Source organism: Symphodus melops, assembly GCF_947650265.1.
Source record: "Symphodus melops genome assembly, chromosome: 12".
NCBI lineage: Eukaryota > Metazoa > Chordata > Actinopteri > Labriformes > Labridae > Symphodus > Symphodus melops.
Window position 1 is genome coordinate 9813771 of NC_136702.1, and position 19442 is coordinate 9833212.

General features: G+C 41.7%; 1 protein-coding gene across 4 annotated transcripts in view; it reads right to left on the bottom strand.

Annotated features, from left to right (window-relative positions):
* osbpl6 (oxysterol binding protein-like 6) overlaps positions 1–19442 on the bottom strand; it is a 32904-nt gene that overhangs the window by 3083 nt on the left and 10379 nt on the right. For 2 of the 4 annotated variants that reach the window (XM_079357535.1, XM_079357534.1), the window contains exons 3-22: positions 14212–14334; positions 13779–13832; positions 12442–12555; positions 12179–12346; positions 10279–10429; positions 10046–10149; positions 9536–9628; positions 8703–8871; positions 7311–7441; positions 5848–5955; positions 5359–5490; positions 4395–4482; positions 3255–3508; positions 2662–2799; positions 1846–1909; positions 1576–1654; positions 951–1095; positions 705–849; positions 377–503; positions 90–212 (exon numbers count right to left, since the gene is read on the bottom strand). In XM_079357535.1, coding sequence (XP_079213661.1) covers positions 90–212; positions 377–503; positions 705–849; positions 951–1095; positions 1576–1654; positions 1846–1909; positions 2662–2799; positions 3255–3508; positions 4395–4482; positions 5359–5490; positions 5848–5955; positions 7311–7441; positions 8703–8871; positions 9536–9628; positions 10046–10149; positions 10279–10429; positions 12179–12346; positions 12442–12555; positions 13779–13832; positions 14212–14334 — 2510 coding nt within the window. The remainder of the gene's footprint in view (positions 1–89; positions 213–376; positions 504–704; positions 850–950; positions 1096–1575; positions 1655–1845; positions 1910–2661; positions 2800–3254; positions 3509–4394; positions 4483–5358; positions 5491–5847; positions 5956–7310; positions 7442–8702; positions 8872–9535; positions 9629–10045; positions 10150–10278; positions 10430–12178; positions 12347–12441; positions 12556–13778; positions 13833–14211; positions 14335–19442) is intronic. The other 2 variants (XM_079357537.1, XM_079357536.1) reach the window with 2 other exon arrangements.

The window sequence follows — 19442 nt, forward strand, 5'->3', positions numbered from 1 at the left end:
ACATTGTTTCGCATATTGGATTTAGAGGATGAAGGTACAGCCTGTCTTTCTGTAAACACACAGTTTCACACATTCAGTTAGTGGTTTACTTGAAGAAGCGGGGCTCCTGTTTAATCTCGTTCTCCTCTTTCCACTTCCTCCGAGTTCTCTGCAGATCCTCAATGCGCTGCTTCTCTGACGAAGCCATCTCCAGGTTCCCCTCCTCCAGGTTCCTGTGTGACCCAAACATCACTTTAGACAGTAAAACAGCCAGAGAACACCTGAGCAAATGAGCTCAGCTTCTTAAGCAGGACGCATCAGTCCAAACTGCTGAATGAATTTTCTCTCCTGTCTGTGAGAAATCGGTTTGAACTTTTTAATCCTAGTGAAGTCGTACCTTTGATCGGGCCTGAATCGAGCATCTGTACGAGGCAGGACGTCTTTCAAATCAGGGCAGAGTTCATTCAGTTCAATCGCAAACCTGGTGAAGCCGTAGTACAGCTCATAGTCTGTGGGCATGGAGCCTGAAGCGGAAAGACACGCGAACAGAAAGGTCAAAATCTTCCTCTCACTTCTCATTTCTAACTCGGCTTCCTTTCACATCCACAGACGAGTTTCAGGACAAAATATTCAGTTCAAATCCAAATGTAGCCTGTTGTACCACTACTGAGAACTATCCAAAAAAGTCCCCTCAAACCTCCAATGGATGAAGAAGCAGGACCTACCCGGCCTCCAGACACATTTAGCAGAAGGCGGGACCCCACAGTAAAGACCTTCGTGCCATTTCCCAAAGAGCCTGTTGATCACTTTCCCTTCTTGATCCATCACGAATCCTTGAACCTCATTCACATTGGAACTCCAGTAGTTTCCCTGAAAGACAAAATGCATCGTGGTTACCCCTTTTGCTAAATAGGCCCAGGTCCCATCAAATGGGAGCTCGATGCAGAATGATTGCGGTGTAGATGTTTCACCTTGACGAAGGTGAGTTTGCAGAGACAAGCGCTGCTCTTTGTGTTTCTGATCGTGATCTCCCCGTAGTGTTCGATCCACCGTCGACCGCTGAGGATGTTGTGTACACATGTGGTGACTTTGTTCCATTCGTAGTGATCTCCAAACCTGGAAATACATAATCACGACTTATCAACCTAGCATGCACAACAGTCTTCTTTTTCCGTCACCCGAGACATCTGAATAGATTTATTCACTGTTTTAGTTGTCTTTATATTTATACATACATTCATAGAAAATCTACTTGTATTTTAAGCAGCTTATTCACAGAGGTGGAGAACTACAATTACTGGCATTACTGTGGTTTTTTGTACTAGTTTTTAAAATTGGTTATTTTACTTCAATAGATTTTGTTGTTTTAATTTGTTGTCAACTCTAATGAGTCAATTGTGTTTCAAAATTCTACATACTTTTACAAAAAGTCAGAAATATCTGTAATATTGATCAGCAACTTCACAAGAATGATATTTCCAAACCAAACCAGACGATTCTATCAACTGTGATATGACATGAATTCAGCATTATGGACCAGTTGCTAACATGATTGAATGCCTGGCTTTAGGTTTAATAACCAAAAGCATCAGTTACCTTGGAATCATGAGATTAACGGTCCCAATTGGCAAAATCTCCATCGATTTCCCCCAAAACTTGTTTTTCCATCTCATATCTGTGAAGCACATCAGTGTAAAAAAAAAAAAGTCAAGTGAACAAGAAAGTCGTGACGAGTCGCCGCTTTGCATTTCTTCTTAAAGAAAAAAAAGAAAGAAAAAGAAACAGGCTCAATGAGGCTGGCTGGTTCTGTTTCAAAGCCGCTGTCCCCGTGAGAAAAAGCTCTCACTAATGAGGTTTGATACCCACCTTGCCAGAAGGTGAAGTTCTTTGACTCACAGTGGCAGGCGGAGATGGGCGGGTGGTGGCTCACCTTTGAGACCAGATCAAATAACCACAGTCAGCTGACAGTTGTTTTCATCTTCATCTTTTCTTACGATCTTTAATATGCTAGTTTATAGAACATTTGAATCCGTGCTCAGACTATTTAAATCTCTGGACCCAATAAAGGGGTGGTGGTTATCTTTTTATGTCAAACGGTCTGTAATGACAATAATCAGCATAATAATGGATTATCAAACATACCATTTGTTCTTTTCCTGACTTGACTTCAGTACACTTTAAAGTACTTAATAATGCACCCTTTAAAGGTTTAGTAAAAACAGAGGACGCAGTGCAAATTCAATGCAAAGGAGAGTCTTTGTGTCAGGTAGTGTTTGGTCAGCTGTTGGAGCACTTTGTCTCCGTAGAAACACAGAATATAAGCGCACTGGATCATACTCCATCTATAGAGTAGGCCAACCAAATACAATACTGCAGTGTTTACCAGCATAAACTAGAGAATGTTGGTGGAAAAGTCAAATATTATAATTTATAAGTTCAGTTTATTTATGCTGCACAAACTTGCTTTTTTGTCACCTTTGACTCTTGCAGTGTAAAAAATTAAAAATATCTCCAGCTAAGCTGAGAACAGTCTGTGAGGGTTTACATGTAGAGGTAGATTTTAAGCAGTCAAGCCATCTGAAGCTTTCCATCACCGTCCACCTCAGACACCTATCTTATGCCTATATTTGCAGGATAATACTTCCGCTTCGAGTGCTTTAAATACGGTCTGTGCTCACTTACCTGTTCCGAGAAATAACAGAAGCCCTTGTCTTGCCGAATACATTCATAAGTCTCTCCGAGGAGCGGGTTGAATGGCTTACTTCCTGCTCTGTAGTACGTGGAGGAGTAGCCGGAGACAGCGAAAGCAGCAACGAGAACCTGACCAGAGAGAGAAAAACACAAAGCAGACATAAAGAGAGGGGATTAAAGGGTTTATATTGGAAGGCGGCTTTGTCACGAATAAGCCAAACATTAGCATGCATCGGACATTATCAGAAGGAAGAGAGGCGGATAAAAATAGCAGGATCCAAGGTCGACGGCTGTGCCGGAGCATCACAGTCACGGCCTCTGAGTGAGACTATTAATGTTGGCTTATGACGGGCAATGTCTGTTCTGTCTGTTAATATACCTCATGTATAAAGAGAGAGGGATGACAGACTGAGAAAAGCAAGCAGGAATTCATCATGCGTCTGAATTCTGGAGTGATTCTGCTACTTCTGAAACGTCCGATTTCTTTATAAACAGCAACAGAGGGTCAAACGCTCCCAACATGCAACACCTACCCTGATAAACAGGAGAAGTGACAGCTTGTTAGTGACTGACGGCTTCATTACCATGCGTTCAAACGGGTCCTCGGTCTCTGCAGCTTTGTCCAGCAGCTCGCTGTACTCCAGCTCTTCACACATGCGCTGCAGGGTGTTGAGCGGCTCGTTGAGATCCACAGGCATGGACACTTTGGACAGGTCCTTGCCGATGTTGTTTCTCAGGATGTTCCAGAGGTTGATGTTGGTGATGTCGGGACACGGAGCCGGCAGGCAGGTGCGACGGCCGTTACGGAAGGCACTGCCAGCAAAGTCTCCGTTTGCCACTGGGAAGAGAAGACCTCCTCATTAGTCATCTATTCATGGTACACCAGTATCTGTGATCGACACTGCCCCAGTGACCATAATGTCCTTCATAATAGAGTGATGCGACGGTTCACAAGGTCAAATTTGCTGAAAGTATGGAGCATTAAAATATGAACGCTTGTAGTTGAACTGACGCAACACATACAACACGAGTATGCCCATGTCGAAACTGCTTCCTTTCATTTTAAAAGTGCTTATTTTCAAACTCATTCAAATAACAGACACGCTTCATTAATCCTGCGAGGTGAACATGTTGAACATGTAACATACACGTGTGCTAATGGAGAGAGAGGGGGCTGCCCACAGTGTACGAGCCTGGTTTTGGGGGGGTTTTGTGCCTTGCTTAAAGGCACCTCGGCAGTGCTCAGGAAGAAACCTGCCAGCTCTCCAGACCAACATCCAGAATTAGTCTGCACCGGGACTTGAACTGGCGACCCTATCGGTTCCTAAACAAAGTCCCTACAGACTTCAATCTCAGTTCATTCACCACAGTTCTGTTAAAAAACAACAACAAGATTTCAGACTGTAGATTTGTTTTTGTAACTTTGAGATACTTCAGTGAGGTGTGCGACGAAGATTCCCTCTTTCCACGGATAGCTTTCGCAAAGCTTAAGTGAAGCCCTTGGCACAGAGTAACCCTGCAAAGTCAACTGCCTCTGCCACTCTGATAAATGAGCCTGTTAGGACCTGCTAGTGTGTGTGTGTGTGTGCGTGTGTGTGTGTGTGTGTGTGTGTGTGTGCATGCATCCTCTAAGTGGGATCCCCCTCGCTTTATTAATTCCCCCCTTCCTTTCATAAAAGGGAACTGTGGATGCTTGATTCGTGACGGTGCAGAGTTGGACCTACTTTGTCTGGAGACGTTATCGGTCACGCTGGCGTTGTCCTCGGAAATGTTATCGCTCACATCGCTGACGTATGACTCATCATCCGAGCCCTGTGGGGGGTGGGGGGTGGGGGGACAGGTACGGAGCAGAGTCAGGCGGTGCAGAAGAGAAAACGACACAAATGCTGATCAGAATCTCTCGCACACAGTCTCTGCAGTTTGCCAGTGGCTAACACACTGCAGCATTGGTCTGCATTTTGTCCCACTTCAGTAATCACAAGACGAGACACTGCAGCGGTTTCATACTTTAAATTTAGCAAACACAATTAGGCCATTGACTCCTTCATAGAGGAGCGTATTGTAGCATCCCGCTTTGTTAGAGTAGCCTGCTCCTGGTGGAGAGTTGGCATACAGTGTGACACAGGTCTGAATAGATCTGCTGTTGGAGGGCGAGCACAGGTGCTTGATGAATTTCCTCCGTGAGTAATCCTGCAACAGGCCTCGATGCATGCCAGTGGAGCTACAAAGCTTGATGGCTCCTGAGAGAGCACATATATTTGTGGTTTCTCAAGAGCATCTGTGTGTTCACAGAAGCTAAAAATAAAGAAGGACGCAGTGATTATTTCAAGTGATGCACCAAAAGTGCCACATTAACCGGGCTTCAAGCTACAAATCAAAGATTGTGAGTGGGGGTGTTTTACACTTTTCGAGCCTTTGGGCAGTTTGAAAAGACGCCGTCCTGTTTGCTTGACTGTGTTTGAGTTTTCCGTTTCACGCTATCTCTGCTCTTCATGCTACCCTCATTAATTGCTGACTTCAGCTCCACACACAGCCATCAGCGTGACTTTTTATCTAGCTTCCCAGCAGCAGGGCTCGTTTAACCCCCTCCGTCCTTTATCCTCTTCCTCCACAGCCCCGCTCAGGCTCCAAGCTGCCGTCATCTCTTTGAAAAAAAAAAAGTGCTTCTCAAAATGCGCTCTGTTGTACCTCATTCTCTGACGAGCTGGCTGACAGAAGCACTTCCTGGGCGTCAAAGAACTCAGAGACAGACTCCGACATGGAGAGTCGGCTCTCATTAGAAGCCTGCTGAGTCAGAGGGATCCCCATCTGTTCTCCTTCCTGCAGGCGAACACATGAAAACACACGAGATGTTCACGGCTCCTTCACTGCTATGAGCTTTAAGAAGCGAGACAGCTCTGAACAAACACAAACAGCATCAGAAGACAACACAGAGATGATAAAGCAGCGTGTGAATCCCTGCCAGAGGGGAAGGCTCCCATCCGTTTCAGAGTGGTTCCTATTGTCATTAACCTTGTCGACAGGTTGTGCATAGAATAAGGATTCTTTAAACATACGATCATTTAAGTTCGGGCAGGAATCAATAATGCGTTTGACAAACAAGTGGGCAAACACTGAAAGTGGGCAGCCTTGGAAGTCTGTGTGTTTAGTCAGAACATTGACCTCACAGTGACCTACCTCATCAGGCGTAGAGATGATGTTCACACTGACCACTTGTTCAGTCAGGACAGATTCAGAGTGGATGCGGCTTAGTCGGGTTCGAAGTTCAGCGTTTTGGGACAGGGCCTAAATAATAAAAGATGATTTTATTTTTTTCATCGATTTTATTGATTATATTTTTTGCCCTTGGATGGATACTTTATTGATCCTACACTATGCTCGCAGATTAAATACAATTATTGTTCTTTTTGCTTCTTTTCATTAGGAGGCGTTTTTAATAATGAACCGTTTATATGGCACGTCAGAATGGGCTACACAGCAACTCCCTACTGACAGGTCTTCCTTCATGCACTATCAAACCCTGCAGATGATACTAAATGCAGCAGCGCGACTCGTCTTTAACTTACCCAAAAGGGCACGTCGTCACTTTGCTGTTCATCTCCCTACACTACCTGCCAGTTACTTAAAACTCCGCGGGTAGCTTACAAGACGGCGACAAAAACCTCTCGATGTTGTTTTTGTTTGATAACTTTAAGATGGTTTCTATACTGATTAGAACTTTCAAGAGCAGCCGTCAATGTTGTGCTTTCTGTATTGCCCGTCAGCACCTGTGTGTCTGATCTAACTTAAAGCTGTTTGTTTGCATTTACTGACATCGTTTCCTCTTTTCTAGATCATTGCTTTTATTCTACTTCCTCTCTGATGTACGGCACTTTGAATTAAAGCGCCTGCTAAGTGAATTGTACAGCCGAGACGATCCTGTGTGAGTTAGTCCCAATGAACTCTTCATATAGATACCTGGGTGAATTTAAGGCATACATACAGGAAACACAGACTGTTATCCCAACGTAGCTTCAAATATTCTCCATAAGCAGCTGTCGCTTTAACGATTACTCCAGCCTATCAGCGTCACTCGAAGCCTCACCATAAAAGCCTGGCCACAAGCCCACCGCAACATTGTCACACAAGCCTCCAATTAGGGACAATGCAGAGATAAAGCAGCAGAAACATTTAACTGTAATGATGTCAACTGTTAGCAGAGGAACAGTCCAATTAAATCACTGGAGGAGAGCGACAGCCCTAAGGAGCAGAGTTAACGAACGACACGGCACATTTCACTCTCAAACAATTAATACAGGAAACGATGACTGAACTTTTGAGTCCTCGCTTGCCTGCACTCTCGTCTCCACACATCGTTTTGTCATCGGGATTAGTATGACTGCTCGGCATTAAAGAGAGCTCATGTGGTTTATTTGACAATCCGTCATCATGAGCAGATCTCACAAAACGTCGTCTTTCAACACACATACTGAACTCATTATCAAACCGATGTCCAGATCATTAGTGGTAATCACATCCTAATAAAACAACATATTGAAGAGTTCAAATGAAATGTGGCCCAATATGTCTGACAAACAGCTCTGACATACCAAGCAGCAGGAATGGTGCATCATGGGTAATAGGTGAGGACTGCTCGTTACCTGTGACAGAGACTTCCTGAGAGAGTTGATCTGGGCCGACTGGTCCGGCTGCTCCTGGTCCGACAGAATCTGCTTGATCTTTTCTTTCTCTATGGCCACTGTGTTGAAGGCCGACTTCAGCAGAGAGTGAACTGCACCGACAGAAAGAGACACGACAGCAATTTTACACATTAGTATTTTCAGAGGGAATCTTTCAGAGCGCCGATGACTTTTTTTTTTTTTTTTTGGGTCTGTTATGAAACATAATGAAATCAATATCAAAACCCCTTTATTATCTACAAAAACAAACAGGAATATCTGAGAGAAGATTGATTAAATGGAAACAACCCACAGGAACACATTTCAACAACAAATATAAGAGTGACTTTAAAAAAAGTGTAAAGTACTTGAACCTTCTTTAAACCCAAAGTTGTTGGCTTTGTTTAACAGAAAGTTAAAACCCTACCTACTCCATTGACAGGATACTGCAATTCAAAACTCTGACAGAAGCAAACTGTGAAGTCAAAACAGGAAATAAGTTTTTTTTTTTTTCTGTTTGCCTTTTATCGGATTGGACAGCTGAAGAGAGACAGGAAATGTTGGGAGAAGAGAGTTGTTGTCGTCATGCAGCAAAGCGCCGAGGTCGCTGTGATGAGGACGAAAGCCTCTGTACATACTCTAGTTCACACCCCAGGAAATAAACTTCTTAAATGAATCACATAATTGACTTTAATAAGAGTAAAACAAATACTGCCAGGGTTTAAAAAGTCTATTGCAGCAATTGAGAAAAAAAAGCGATGAAAATGAAGGCCATCATTTCTCTCAGTTAGAACAGCTTATTCTTTTTTTTATGACTTAAACAACATGATCAAACATCATCAAGCCTGCCTGACTAAAGTTTGCAGACGGGTTACAACTTAGTGTCAAGTGGGTTCTTTTGTAAGCCGTCAGAGCTTTTCTTTTTTATCCCAGATGATCATTTGAAGTTTAATAGTTTTAATACATAGCATTGTTTGTTTACACTGATAAATAACATACTTACCCTCACCCTAACTGGTGTTTTTTTTTTTTAATTTATTTTATTTTAGACTGCTCTAAAAGATCGTAATGTTGCTAATAAGTGCCAATTTTAAGACAGAAAAATCTGTTTAAAGTGTGATGTTTTATCACCAGAGACAGTTTGATTGGTCAGTTGTAGTTCTCACCTTCAGCTATCTTTGCACTTTGAGTGCAATGACATCATAACTCATAACTTGAATTTCCCCTCTGGGGATCAATAGAGTGTTATCTTATCTTAAAAGCTCTGCATTGAAAGGGCATCAAACCATAAATATATATGAAATGATAAACACTATGACAGATCCACTTATGATCCAGTGTTACTGCAGCCATGCATGCAACCTGCCTGCCTACCTTTCTGAGAAATGATGCAGAAATCCTCCTGAAGCTTAATGTAATCACTGGCACAGTCTACGCTGTCTGTCAGTCGGGAGACGGGGGGCTGGAAGTCCACCAGCTCGGCACAGAGGTTTGGGTTGGATGAGTGGAGGCGGACAGGGGACATGCTGGCAGACTGAGGGACCTAGAGGGGGACAGAGTGTCAATCAGATAAGAGACACGATAACGTGTAGTGGGACAGAAAACCAGAAGACCAGTTTTGAACAACAAGAACTGTAGTCTAATGAAGTTTACTCTAGTCTTCTCTTACTACGTTGTGCTTTCTGTTGAAGACATTTCCAAGCTTCATTAGTTTGACTTTGACTTCTAGAATCACAAAGGGAGACTGCAGAAAAGTACTTTCACTTTGTGGTACAAAACATTTGCGAACACTTCCTTAAATCACAAGGTTTGTTCAGAGAGAGGAGCAAGAAAACCAAAGTCTTTTTCCGAGACGCACAGATGTGTTTGCAAAGGAAAGGGAAATTAAAAGAACTTAATGCCATGACACAGCACACACTGAAGTGAAAAAGAAAAAAACAAACTATATATGTGTGTTGCAACAACATCCCCCATTCAAACCTGTGAAGACGGCAGTGAGGGTAAGTTTGATTTTTTCTTAAAGCAGGATTCAAACATGGGACTTCTTCTTGCCATAAATCCGGGTCTCTCTGACCGCTTACTTTTAAAATGAATAATTGATGCCAGAATATATCTGTGAGTGACCACGTTCCACTAATACGAAACCTCAAAAATCCGCTGTGTGTGTGTGTGTGTGTGTGTTTGTTAGTGGTGGAGGGCAGAGATACCTGAAGCTGGAACTTAGCATCTTTGCCGACACTTTTTGTTCTCCATCTTCTGTTGAAGCGTTTCTCTTTCTTTGACAATTCTACGCAATTGGTCTTTGCAGCATACATGGATCCAAATATGCAAAGCATGGTTAATAGGACAGAGCACATGACATTGAAAGCAAAAGTTAACGCACAGATTGATCACAGTGGAATGGGGAAAAAAAAGGACAACATCCTAACGAATGAGTTGCAAACAAAAAGTACTGAAGCCAACAGAATGTATGTGGTTTGAAAAACATTGATGTCAAAGACTAAGGCAAAAAAAAAAAAGTGTGTCCAACTAAATCCTGTCTGCATAGATAGATAATGATGGGGCCTCCTGGCTTTATAATGGACTGTACCTTACACCCATATTATTACATGAGGCTCCTCACACACAAACCTGGAAATAAAACACGAGCTAAATTGCTACTGCTGCTCTCTGTGTTTCAGGATGCCATGTCTATGTTCGTGTTGTTTTTTTTCTACCTGCATTTCTGTGAAGTTAGGCGCTGACTGTGTCCTTTGCAGAATCTCCAGATTCTGCAGTAACTGGCTCAGCTCGGTCAGGTTGGACTGGCATCGTGCAAGCTCTGAAATTTCGAGTTGCAACACATCGATCACACAGTTTTCTCCCCCGAACAGTTCAGAAGACTGAGCTAAATGCACGCAACACGATAAATCTGATTTGATATCAGTATAAGGAAGATAATAGCACTCACCCTCTGCACACTTGTCCATCTCCTCTGACTCCTGCAGCCAGGCGGCCACCTTGCTTTGTCCGTTACTGTAAGAGGCAGGAAGGCTGTTGTTGCTGCTGCTGCTGGGGGCCGCCGGCTGCCCCCAGCACGGCAAACTGCTCGGCTTGGCTTGCTGTAGGGCCAAACAAAGGCAGAGAATTAGTTACTGTGTTTATTAATTCAAAAGTAAGAGTTCACCTTAGTGTGTTAAACCCCTGTGAGCAGCGGTTCATGCAACAGTTCTTTGAGTCAGACAATAAAAGATGGAGTATTTGGGCAGCAACGTAAGAAGTAAATGATTTATGGATGTCGCTTTTTTGATTATTTGAGAAAATGTTATGCCTACAAAAAGGACACCAGACTTTAAAAATGTCCATCATCATTCCTGAAATCTCAGGAAAAGCAGGGACGAAGAATTAGTCATCATATCTCAGGAGCAAAAACGTTTCTTTTTTTTTTTTAACTTATAAAATCTCTTTAAAGAAAGAAGAGACATATTCTCTCAACGACCTGAACATTTTAGGACACTTTGTGCAACAAAGACATCATGGTATTTAAATGGATTCCATTTAGTATGAATCATCTTACATCTTGACCCAAGACAGCTGCACGTATCTGACCTTCAGTAACGTTACGTGTCTGGTGAAGTCTGCAGGTTGAAGAACATCATTTTAAGAATAATGTGCTTTTGTCTGCTTTCAGTAGTAAAACCTCGTCAAAGCTTTTAGGTATTTAAAAAGAAAAAAAAAACACCTTCAGTCTTTGAAAGAACAGTTCATTCTGACTTTAGGATAAGACTCGCTCATCTGAAGACAGCTCCATCAGACTACAGCCAGCTGCTCTGAGTCCAGATCCCACTGATCACCTTTCATAGTGTGCATGAAGCACAGAGCCCCGGTCTCAGGAGAGCCTGCATCCTCACATTTACATTAAGATCTGAACTAAACTAGTGACAGTCCTGATGATCAAACCTCGAGGTATCTCAGTTAGCTGTATATACAATCACAGATCCAACTGCCCACTGCTCATATTTACAGCTACTAATTCAACCACTGACTGAATAATACAGGTGACCCATCCGTGCAGATCTATGTAAAATAGTGGCTTACATACATGTGAAGTGTAATTTGAACACAAGTAAGTTTTTTTGGAAGAAAAAAAAATTGCCCAATGACGGATACAATCTTTTCTAAACGACACGTTTTCCTGATGATTTTCCTCAGAATATATTAACTCCATCCCAGTTTTCTCTCATTGAATAAGTAATTGCACTCTGCTGGGTTCACAGGGAGTCCAGAACATGATGGAATCTGTGATCTGACCTCAAAGGGTTTTCAGTGGATCTCTGATAAGAACATTAACTATGAATGAGTCTGAAGAATTAAAAACGTACACTCTAGCAGAAAAGATGTCAAGTAGTGTCTTATTCCAGCACACTGATTTGTTTGTGCTGCTTGTCCTCTATTTTGTAAGACTGAAAATGAAATATCTTTTGACTTTGAACTGTTGGTTCAGACAAGACTCCCTTTGATGTGACTTAAGCTGTGGGTATGTAGCTTGGACCCCTGTTTCTCAACGGATGGGTCAGGACCCAAGAGTGAGTCGCGGAGCTGTTTTCAGTGGGTCCCAAATGTGTGCCTGGAAAAATAATCTGTGCTTCATAACCTTTTTATATTCAACCGGTCCAAACTGCACAATTATTCATTTCAAACATTTGATGGGTAAAAAGAAAAGAAAACTAAGATGATTTTTTCTTTTACTATTTGCAAACATTATTTCAACCAAGTTGATTAATTGAGACCATACTGCAGATAGATGTGTAGTAAGTGGTACTATAAGAGTGCAGCCGTTGTAAGGGGAGGGGGAGAATGGGAGGACTCACCTTCGTTTCACGCGCAACACTCGGGGCAGGTTGGGGCGACTCCACAGCCGGCGGAGGGAACGTTCGCATGGTGGCCTCTCGAGGAGATCGCACGATCTCATTTTGCCGGTAAAGCCGGTGATGACGCAACTTGCACACCCAGGCATCAAAGATATCTTGAGATTTGACCTGAAGAGGACATACAGATTCCAAATGTATCGCCTTGTCTCTCCTGTTTAGCGCTGATTTGAAGACCACATCGTCTCTTTCCTCCCCGGTGTTACCTTTAGGTGATAGATGTGCTCCTCAGTGTCGAGGTCGATGCGACGCGCCTTCTTCTTGATCGACATGACTGAGAGGCCGACATCGATGCTACCATGTAGTTTGCCTTTTTGGATCTGATGTAATTCAGACACAGATATGTTCAGATACTTAAATCACAGTTTAAAGTCAGCTGAGTCATTCATCCAACATTACATTTAAAATAGACTTCTCTTTCCTTTGAAAGCTGACTAAACCTTGTTGTGGTATTTAGATCTTTGTCAAGAAAAAAACGTCTACCCAAACAGTTAAAAAAAAAAAAGAGACTGATTGATTGAGTATCTGGTCCACTTCAATTTGAGCCAGAGCGAGTATGCTACAGGCTACTTCTGCAGTCATCAAGTGCTGTTGAGAGTCTCAATTAATTTAGAACATGTTTATGAAATGTATTTCCAAATTCAGAATGAAAATAAATACAGCATTAAAATAGAAAACAGAGTGATCACAAACACAGTTAGTGTAATGTTGACAACAACTAAGTTATAGCAGTTGTAAAGGTAGTTCTGAAGTAAAAAGGAAACGGTTGAAACGTCCACCTTTCTGCCACGACAAACGAACAAGTAATGAAAAATAAACTGAATAAATGAAGTAAACTAGATTTTGTATTGTTACAGTACCCACTCGTATATGATTGAAGTTAAAGGACTGTCATAGAGTTGAAAAGAAAAACGTGATGATGCCTGATAATGTTGAAAACAACTCTCAACAGGAATGTATGTCAGCTGAGGAGATGATCGTAAATCACACTTGTGTATTCAAATGGAAATGAAAATTATTCTGTGATTGGAGCAGCCAAGCTGAAGGGCCTCTGCTGGCTTTTATTTGACGACGACAAACCAGAATGAAAACATCAGCCTTAGCTTTAGGCTGTAGGTTTGATCAAAAGTGATCCTTTTGGCTTTATAGTTATATGACTATTTTTTCTGGTGTTTCCCCTTCGCTGGATGGAAACGTTTAATTTTTTCCAAATCAGAATCTCACTTTTCAAAGAATGAAAATTAGAAAATGAGTAAAATCCCTGAGAGCAATTATTTCCAGGGCTTCACGTTTGGCACTGCAGACAAGCTCGATGAGGCTCTGAGGACAGAGGCCACGGTGTTTCTTCACTATCTTCACAGTCACGTTACATTTCTCTGTTTTGTGTGTAAAAATGTCGTCTCTGCTGCAAAGTGACAGGGCCCGCTGAAAAAACACTGCGCATCCTGACTCGTGTTGCAGATGTTTCTGCTGACTCATCGCCGAGCAGATGTCAGGATTAGCCGCCCTGTTTGTGCCTGTGGATACAGTCAGGGTTACTTACATCAAGGGGAGACTTTGAGTACTTCAGGATACCATTGTCCAGAACGAAAAAACGCTGAAGAGAGAGAACAGACAGAAAAATCACTTTTGTTAAATAACAGGAAGAAGTAGAAATGTTGTTTTGTTAGACAGTTTGTTTCTTTAATGTAGCAGTGAAGCAGTAGGGCGTTTTGCTTTGTGTGATCAGTGGTGTTATGCTAACCACAGGGTCTGGTGTTTACTGGAACTAAAGTGGAAACGTAGACTTCAAAGGAAATATCTGGTATGCTTGTAAAGAGGCCAGAAGAGGGTAAAGCAAGGTGCATTAAAAAATAGTGTTTTTAAACGTCACTTCTTCTTTTTTTTTAGCAGACAGAAAACTGTTCTAAATTCAGGGAGCTGATGTGAAATGTTTTCACAGCAACAAAAACAATCACTTAGCCTGTGCATCATACCTTGTGCCAGCCTTTCAGGGGCCATTTCCGCTTCTTCAACATAAAGCCCTCGTGCTTATCAGGCCTGAGGACGTTGCTTTGACCGATTTTCAGCCCCTCAATGATTTCCCAGCTGTCTGCCTCCTGGAGAGAAATGAAAAAAACAGCACTGCGGTGTCAGAGCCACGGGGGAAAACAGGAGATACATTTGCTGTAAAAAAAAAAAAAAAAAGGAAAATATTCTCCTGTCATGTCCACAGCCTGACAGACAGAACTAAAGGAACACACTTGTTTTATTCCTTTTTTTTTTTGCCCCCCCCATAGACTGTACATTTAAAGAAATAGTGCCTCATTCAGATTCCCACTGCTCCCTCAGCGTTTCCACACCATTAGCTTCTACTGACTGTGCTCATCCTGCTGCTGGTGGGTCTGTAAATCAAAGTGACGCCTCTGGAGTAAAAGGCCTAGCAGGGTCATGCAGGGACAGGTGAGACATCACATCGTTGTCCCACTTGGGGGGACAACACTGGGAATCATGGGAGCATATTGACAGCAGAAAAAACTGTAAAAAAAATAGAAAAGGATCATGAAGATCCTGATGCACTGGCATCAGATGACTTTTTCAATGTTTTTCTACAGTTGGACATTTTTCCACAGACAAGAATACTTTCCTTTTCAGTGGACATGTGGTGTGAATGTGTTAGTTTGACACATTTGAACTAAAAAGAGTTCCAACAATGTCTTTTCTTCCATGGTTAAACAAGTCTTCTTTTTTTTCCTGATTTTTTTCCCCCCACTTGTTGAGCATTTCTAATGTTTTGCGTTGATGAAGCAGGTCAGACTTCTCTCTTCATATTTGAATCACTCGTCGTATTCCCTTGTCTGAAATAACAGCCTGCAGTTCTGTTCCTTGCCCCGGTGCGATCTTGTCGTGATCTTCAGGACAGTTTGTCGGGTCTGTTAAGACACTTGACCTTGGTTTGCTGGACACTTAACAAAAGGAAACAGCAGCTCGTGTAGTCTAATGAGCAGGACTACAGTGCAGTCTTGTAATGAGGTCATGTTTCTCCACTGACATCAGCCACTCCTCCAAGTGCAGCTCAAATTGAGCATAAAAACGTAGCTCACTACTCAAAGCAGTTCTGTGTTAAGAAGTAGTGATCCACTCATAATGTTCAAAGCTCACAGGTCATTAACATGTGAATAACTCATCTGTATTATGATGCATGTGAAATGATCAAAACAACTTCAAACAGCTTCTCCGAAACAGACGGCATTAAAAATGATGAGTGGCTTCACTGACGGGCAATAACAAGCAGCAGCCCGTGAGAGCCCTTCAAACAAACTTCCTGTGTTGTCTGCTGGATTACAAACAGACTTTTAGATGGCAAAATCAATACAGAACTAAAGAAGGAAGAGCTCGTCCGGCCAATATCGCAGTTGGAAGCACTTTCCCGGGCCATGGTTTAAGAATCTGAACCATCATCAACAACATGCTGGTGAGAAAGAGTCACACACATCCTGGAATAAATCCTTCACCGTCTGCCACCTTTCACTTTATGTAGAAATGGTCGCTGCCGTCACAGGAAAGGCTTTTTGTTACTTGACCTCGGAAACAGAACTGAGTTAAGCCAAAGTGATTTCCTGCACTCGGCGCCCGTTCATTGATCTCACTGCAGTCATTTTCAAGCCGAATGAGCTGGACTCTGCGTAAGCTTTTGGCTTTAATGACGGAGCGTGAGGAAGATTGAGGAAGGGGGCGGTCTGCTTCCCGACCACAACAGAGTACTGCAGGTTTACTCCATGAGCTTCTTCTACTCCTCTACAAAATCAGAAAGAAACAACAACTCGATAAACTTTACTTCATTTCATTTAGTTGAATTTGTTTGTATGAGCATTTTTGTTTTTTAGACTCATATCACATTGTTGAAAAAAAAAAAAAAATGTCTCTGACTAAAAACTTTATCAATCAATCAACTTTAGCAATCTCAATCAGAGAGCAGATCTAACATTTTCCAGTTTCAATTTCATGTTCAACTACGACGTTGGCTTCCCACGATGATGAGAACAAGATATTGGAGATCAAAGATGATTATCGTGCTGAGTTGCGCTCGTTTTGTCGTGCGTGGTAAAGGTTTCAAAGTTTTCCGTGTTCTATTTTGACCACGAAAAAGTCCTTCACCACTCCCCACAAAATGTTTTTTTCTTCTTATTGTATCTAATTGTGTTTAAATATTTCTATTTTCAACAAGAGTTTGTCATTTAGTGCTTGTTTTTCAGGCTGTTAAAATTCGATTAAAGCATGAGATCCAGATGTTGTAAAACCAGTGACTTTAATAACCTCGATCTCAATATCTTTTAAAATAATTGTGATTATTATTTTTGCAGTAACGGAGCAGCCATAGTCAGCCCGTATGGTATCCACCAGTAGTGACGCCGTAGCACTTAGAGCTTGTAAAGCAGCAATGAATCAAAGTATTACAGTTAAGGTCTCCCTTAGCAGCAGAAAGGACAAACGCTCCTTGTGGACGTCTTCGGCTAAATCAGCTCTATAAATATCAGAGCGACAGCCCACTTCTTTCTCATGGCTGCTGCTCCAACGGGCACTGACAAGTAAAGAGTGTGTCTGTATTCCTGACTTCATTTTATATCGAACACTTTAAAGCTAAGATGCTTCCGTGATCATTGAGAGTAAACTGCAGCGGGACTGTTGAGCATCAGAAGTTTGACTTCAATGCATGGAAAGACCGCTTTGTTACTCCAACTATTTGATTTCATTCAAAGGAAAAGGTTAATACTTGCATTATTTAGGAAGCTCATGGTCTCACTTTTCAAAACAGAGAACAAAGATTTTTTTTATCATAGGTCAAAAATGTGTTTTAAAGTTTTTCTTTGGCAGGTTCATTGATACTGACAGCTGCAGAGAGAGAGAGAGAGAGAGAGAGTGAAGTTTGACACCCTACGTCAAGGGTCAAGGGTTGGAGTCCAGCAGGGTGTTGCTCTGTAGAGGGCTGTAGCCTCTGTGTATGGAGTGCAGACTCTGACCCCTTTTAGCGAAGCCTACAACACAATCATTTGAGTTTTTGAGACTAAATGCTTTGTTTTTAATTTACTCAGACCCACCGCTTACAACATAATCATATAGAGTAATAGTTGGGTTATGGGACTATCTGAGGGAAACATTAACATTTTTATTACAGCAAAATGTTTCCTTGGGACAGGAAGTTGATTGTACAGTCAGTCAGTCTCCGTGTCTGTGACTTTGTAATATTCCTTTTTCTCATGCTGTTCACGTTCCCTTAAATCATCCTGCTGCAGTTTAGCATTGTGCCTCGTGCTTCATGCTGAGAGTCATTATCATGTTCATTACTGCTCTATTTGAATACGGGGACTGGTCCTCACAAGCAAAAAGGAAGGAAGCTACAATTCTCCTGGTGGATTGTAAATCCTTTATTTCAAATCTACATGGACATCTGTGATGTCTGGGTTATGGATTTGTACTTTTATATTGGGTATAGAAATAAGGCATATAGAACATGTATTGTGTTTGTCTGTTCTTTCTTTCTGCTGTGACGTTGATCTGACTGAGTTTTGAATTTAGATTACATGCGTAGTTTAGAGTAATGTGGAGGTGGTAGTTATCGATACTAACTTGTGTGTATGGCTTAATGTATCTCTTTATAACCTCTCAATACTTCATATAAACTGTAAATGTGTACAATCCAAAGTTTAACGCTGTTATAAAACTAGTTTTATCTCTATGTAGCCACAAAATGCTAAATACGAGCTATTATAAAACACAGCCAACAGTGTGTCTCCTGTTGAACTTTCAGGCAATTCTACTGTAGAACGAAATGTCACCATGAACATAGTCACATACTTCTTCATAGAGAAACTGTAAAATGTTCCCATCTAGCCTTTTTACAACCCCAGGTGACGCTAATATTTCAGCCGTTGATGACCACGGAGGAAGTGTTGAGAGTGTTGCGAGGATGGATTTGTCTGCAGCGTCTGTCTGGCTCAGCTGTAAACCTCAGAGCTGGGCTGCCACATGGATGAGAAGTTAACAGCTCATAAGACGGCGTCTCGAGCCCTGTGTAAACACCACAGAGTCGGTTACGAACCCGAAGGATTGTACTGCCGATTTTTTTAAAACCTCTTTGGATAACTGAGGGGAAATATTGACCTCATAATGTCATCCTAAAAATAGAAATGATTTTTTTTTTTTTAACCTCAGTAAACTTTTTGTTGATGTAATCGTCAACAAAATTTGCCTGACAGAGTAAATAATTATGTTACCTTTCATTCAAATTATACAGAAAACAGTTTTTCACATGGAAAAACCTTTCTCAACATTAAAATGTGTAATTCTTTTTTAAAGTTTTTTTTTTTTTTTAAATCTGTATTTACATGACTCTTTAAACCAATTAATATTGATCCCAGTAGAAAATCCTTTTCTTTCTTGGTTTAACTCTGAATATGATCCCTGATATCCTCTCTGAATCAGACAGTAAGCTAAAATCTCCTCATATTAGGCACTAAAGCTAAAGCACCAAAGACTAAAAGCATCTCTGTTTTCAGTCTACCTCAGCTCTGCATACATCTGTTTGTTTTTGAATCCATTTAGTGCAGGAGAAAATAATCATATATTTATTAAACAAGATTAATACAGGGAGGAGTCCTTATATCTTTATCTTCTGCTCACTACCATGAAAGTTGGAGCTATCAGACCTCCATGGATCTTAATCGACTCACAGAGATCAAAGTGAGATTTCTTTATTATTACTGTCCATGAACAGAGATGTAACTCTCTGTGTGTGTGTGTGTGTGTGTGTGTGTGTGAGAGAGAGAGAGAGAGAGAGAGAGAGAGAGAGAGTCCATGCTTACAGCAGGAGGTGCGTCTAATTCCTCTCCTGAGAATGTCTATAGTGAACAGTACCATAGCAGTCAGCGGAGGGGAAAGCGCTACATATTGATATGAAAAAGGGGGGGGGGGGGGACCTGGATCTCAAGAAGGATTTCACCCATCAAAATACCCCACACTGATTTTTTTGATCAAGCTGTCGAAGGTCTTTTCTCAGCTTCTGCTCTGCCTCCTTACGACGTCTTGACAGGCAGCTATCTAAGTAATATTATGAATCAGTGGTGTGGATCTGGACTTCAACAAGCACTCGTGTTTTCATTCCCTACAATCTAGTTAATGCATTATTTGAGGATTTCTGTGATGTCCTGATTGGGGAAAAAAAAAAGTG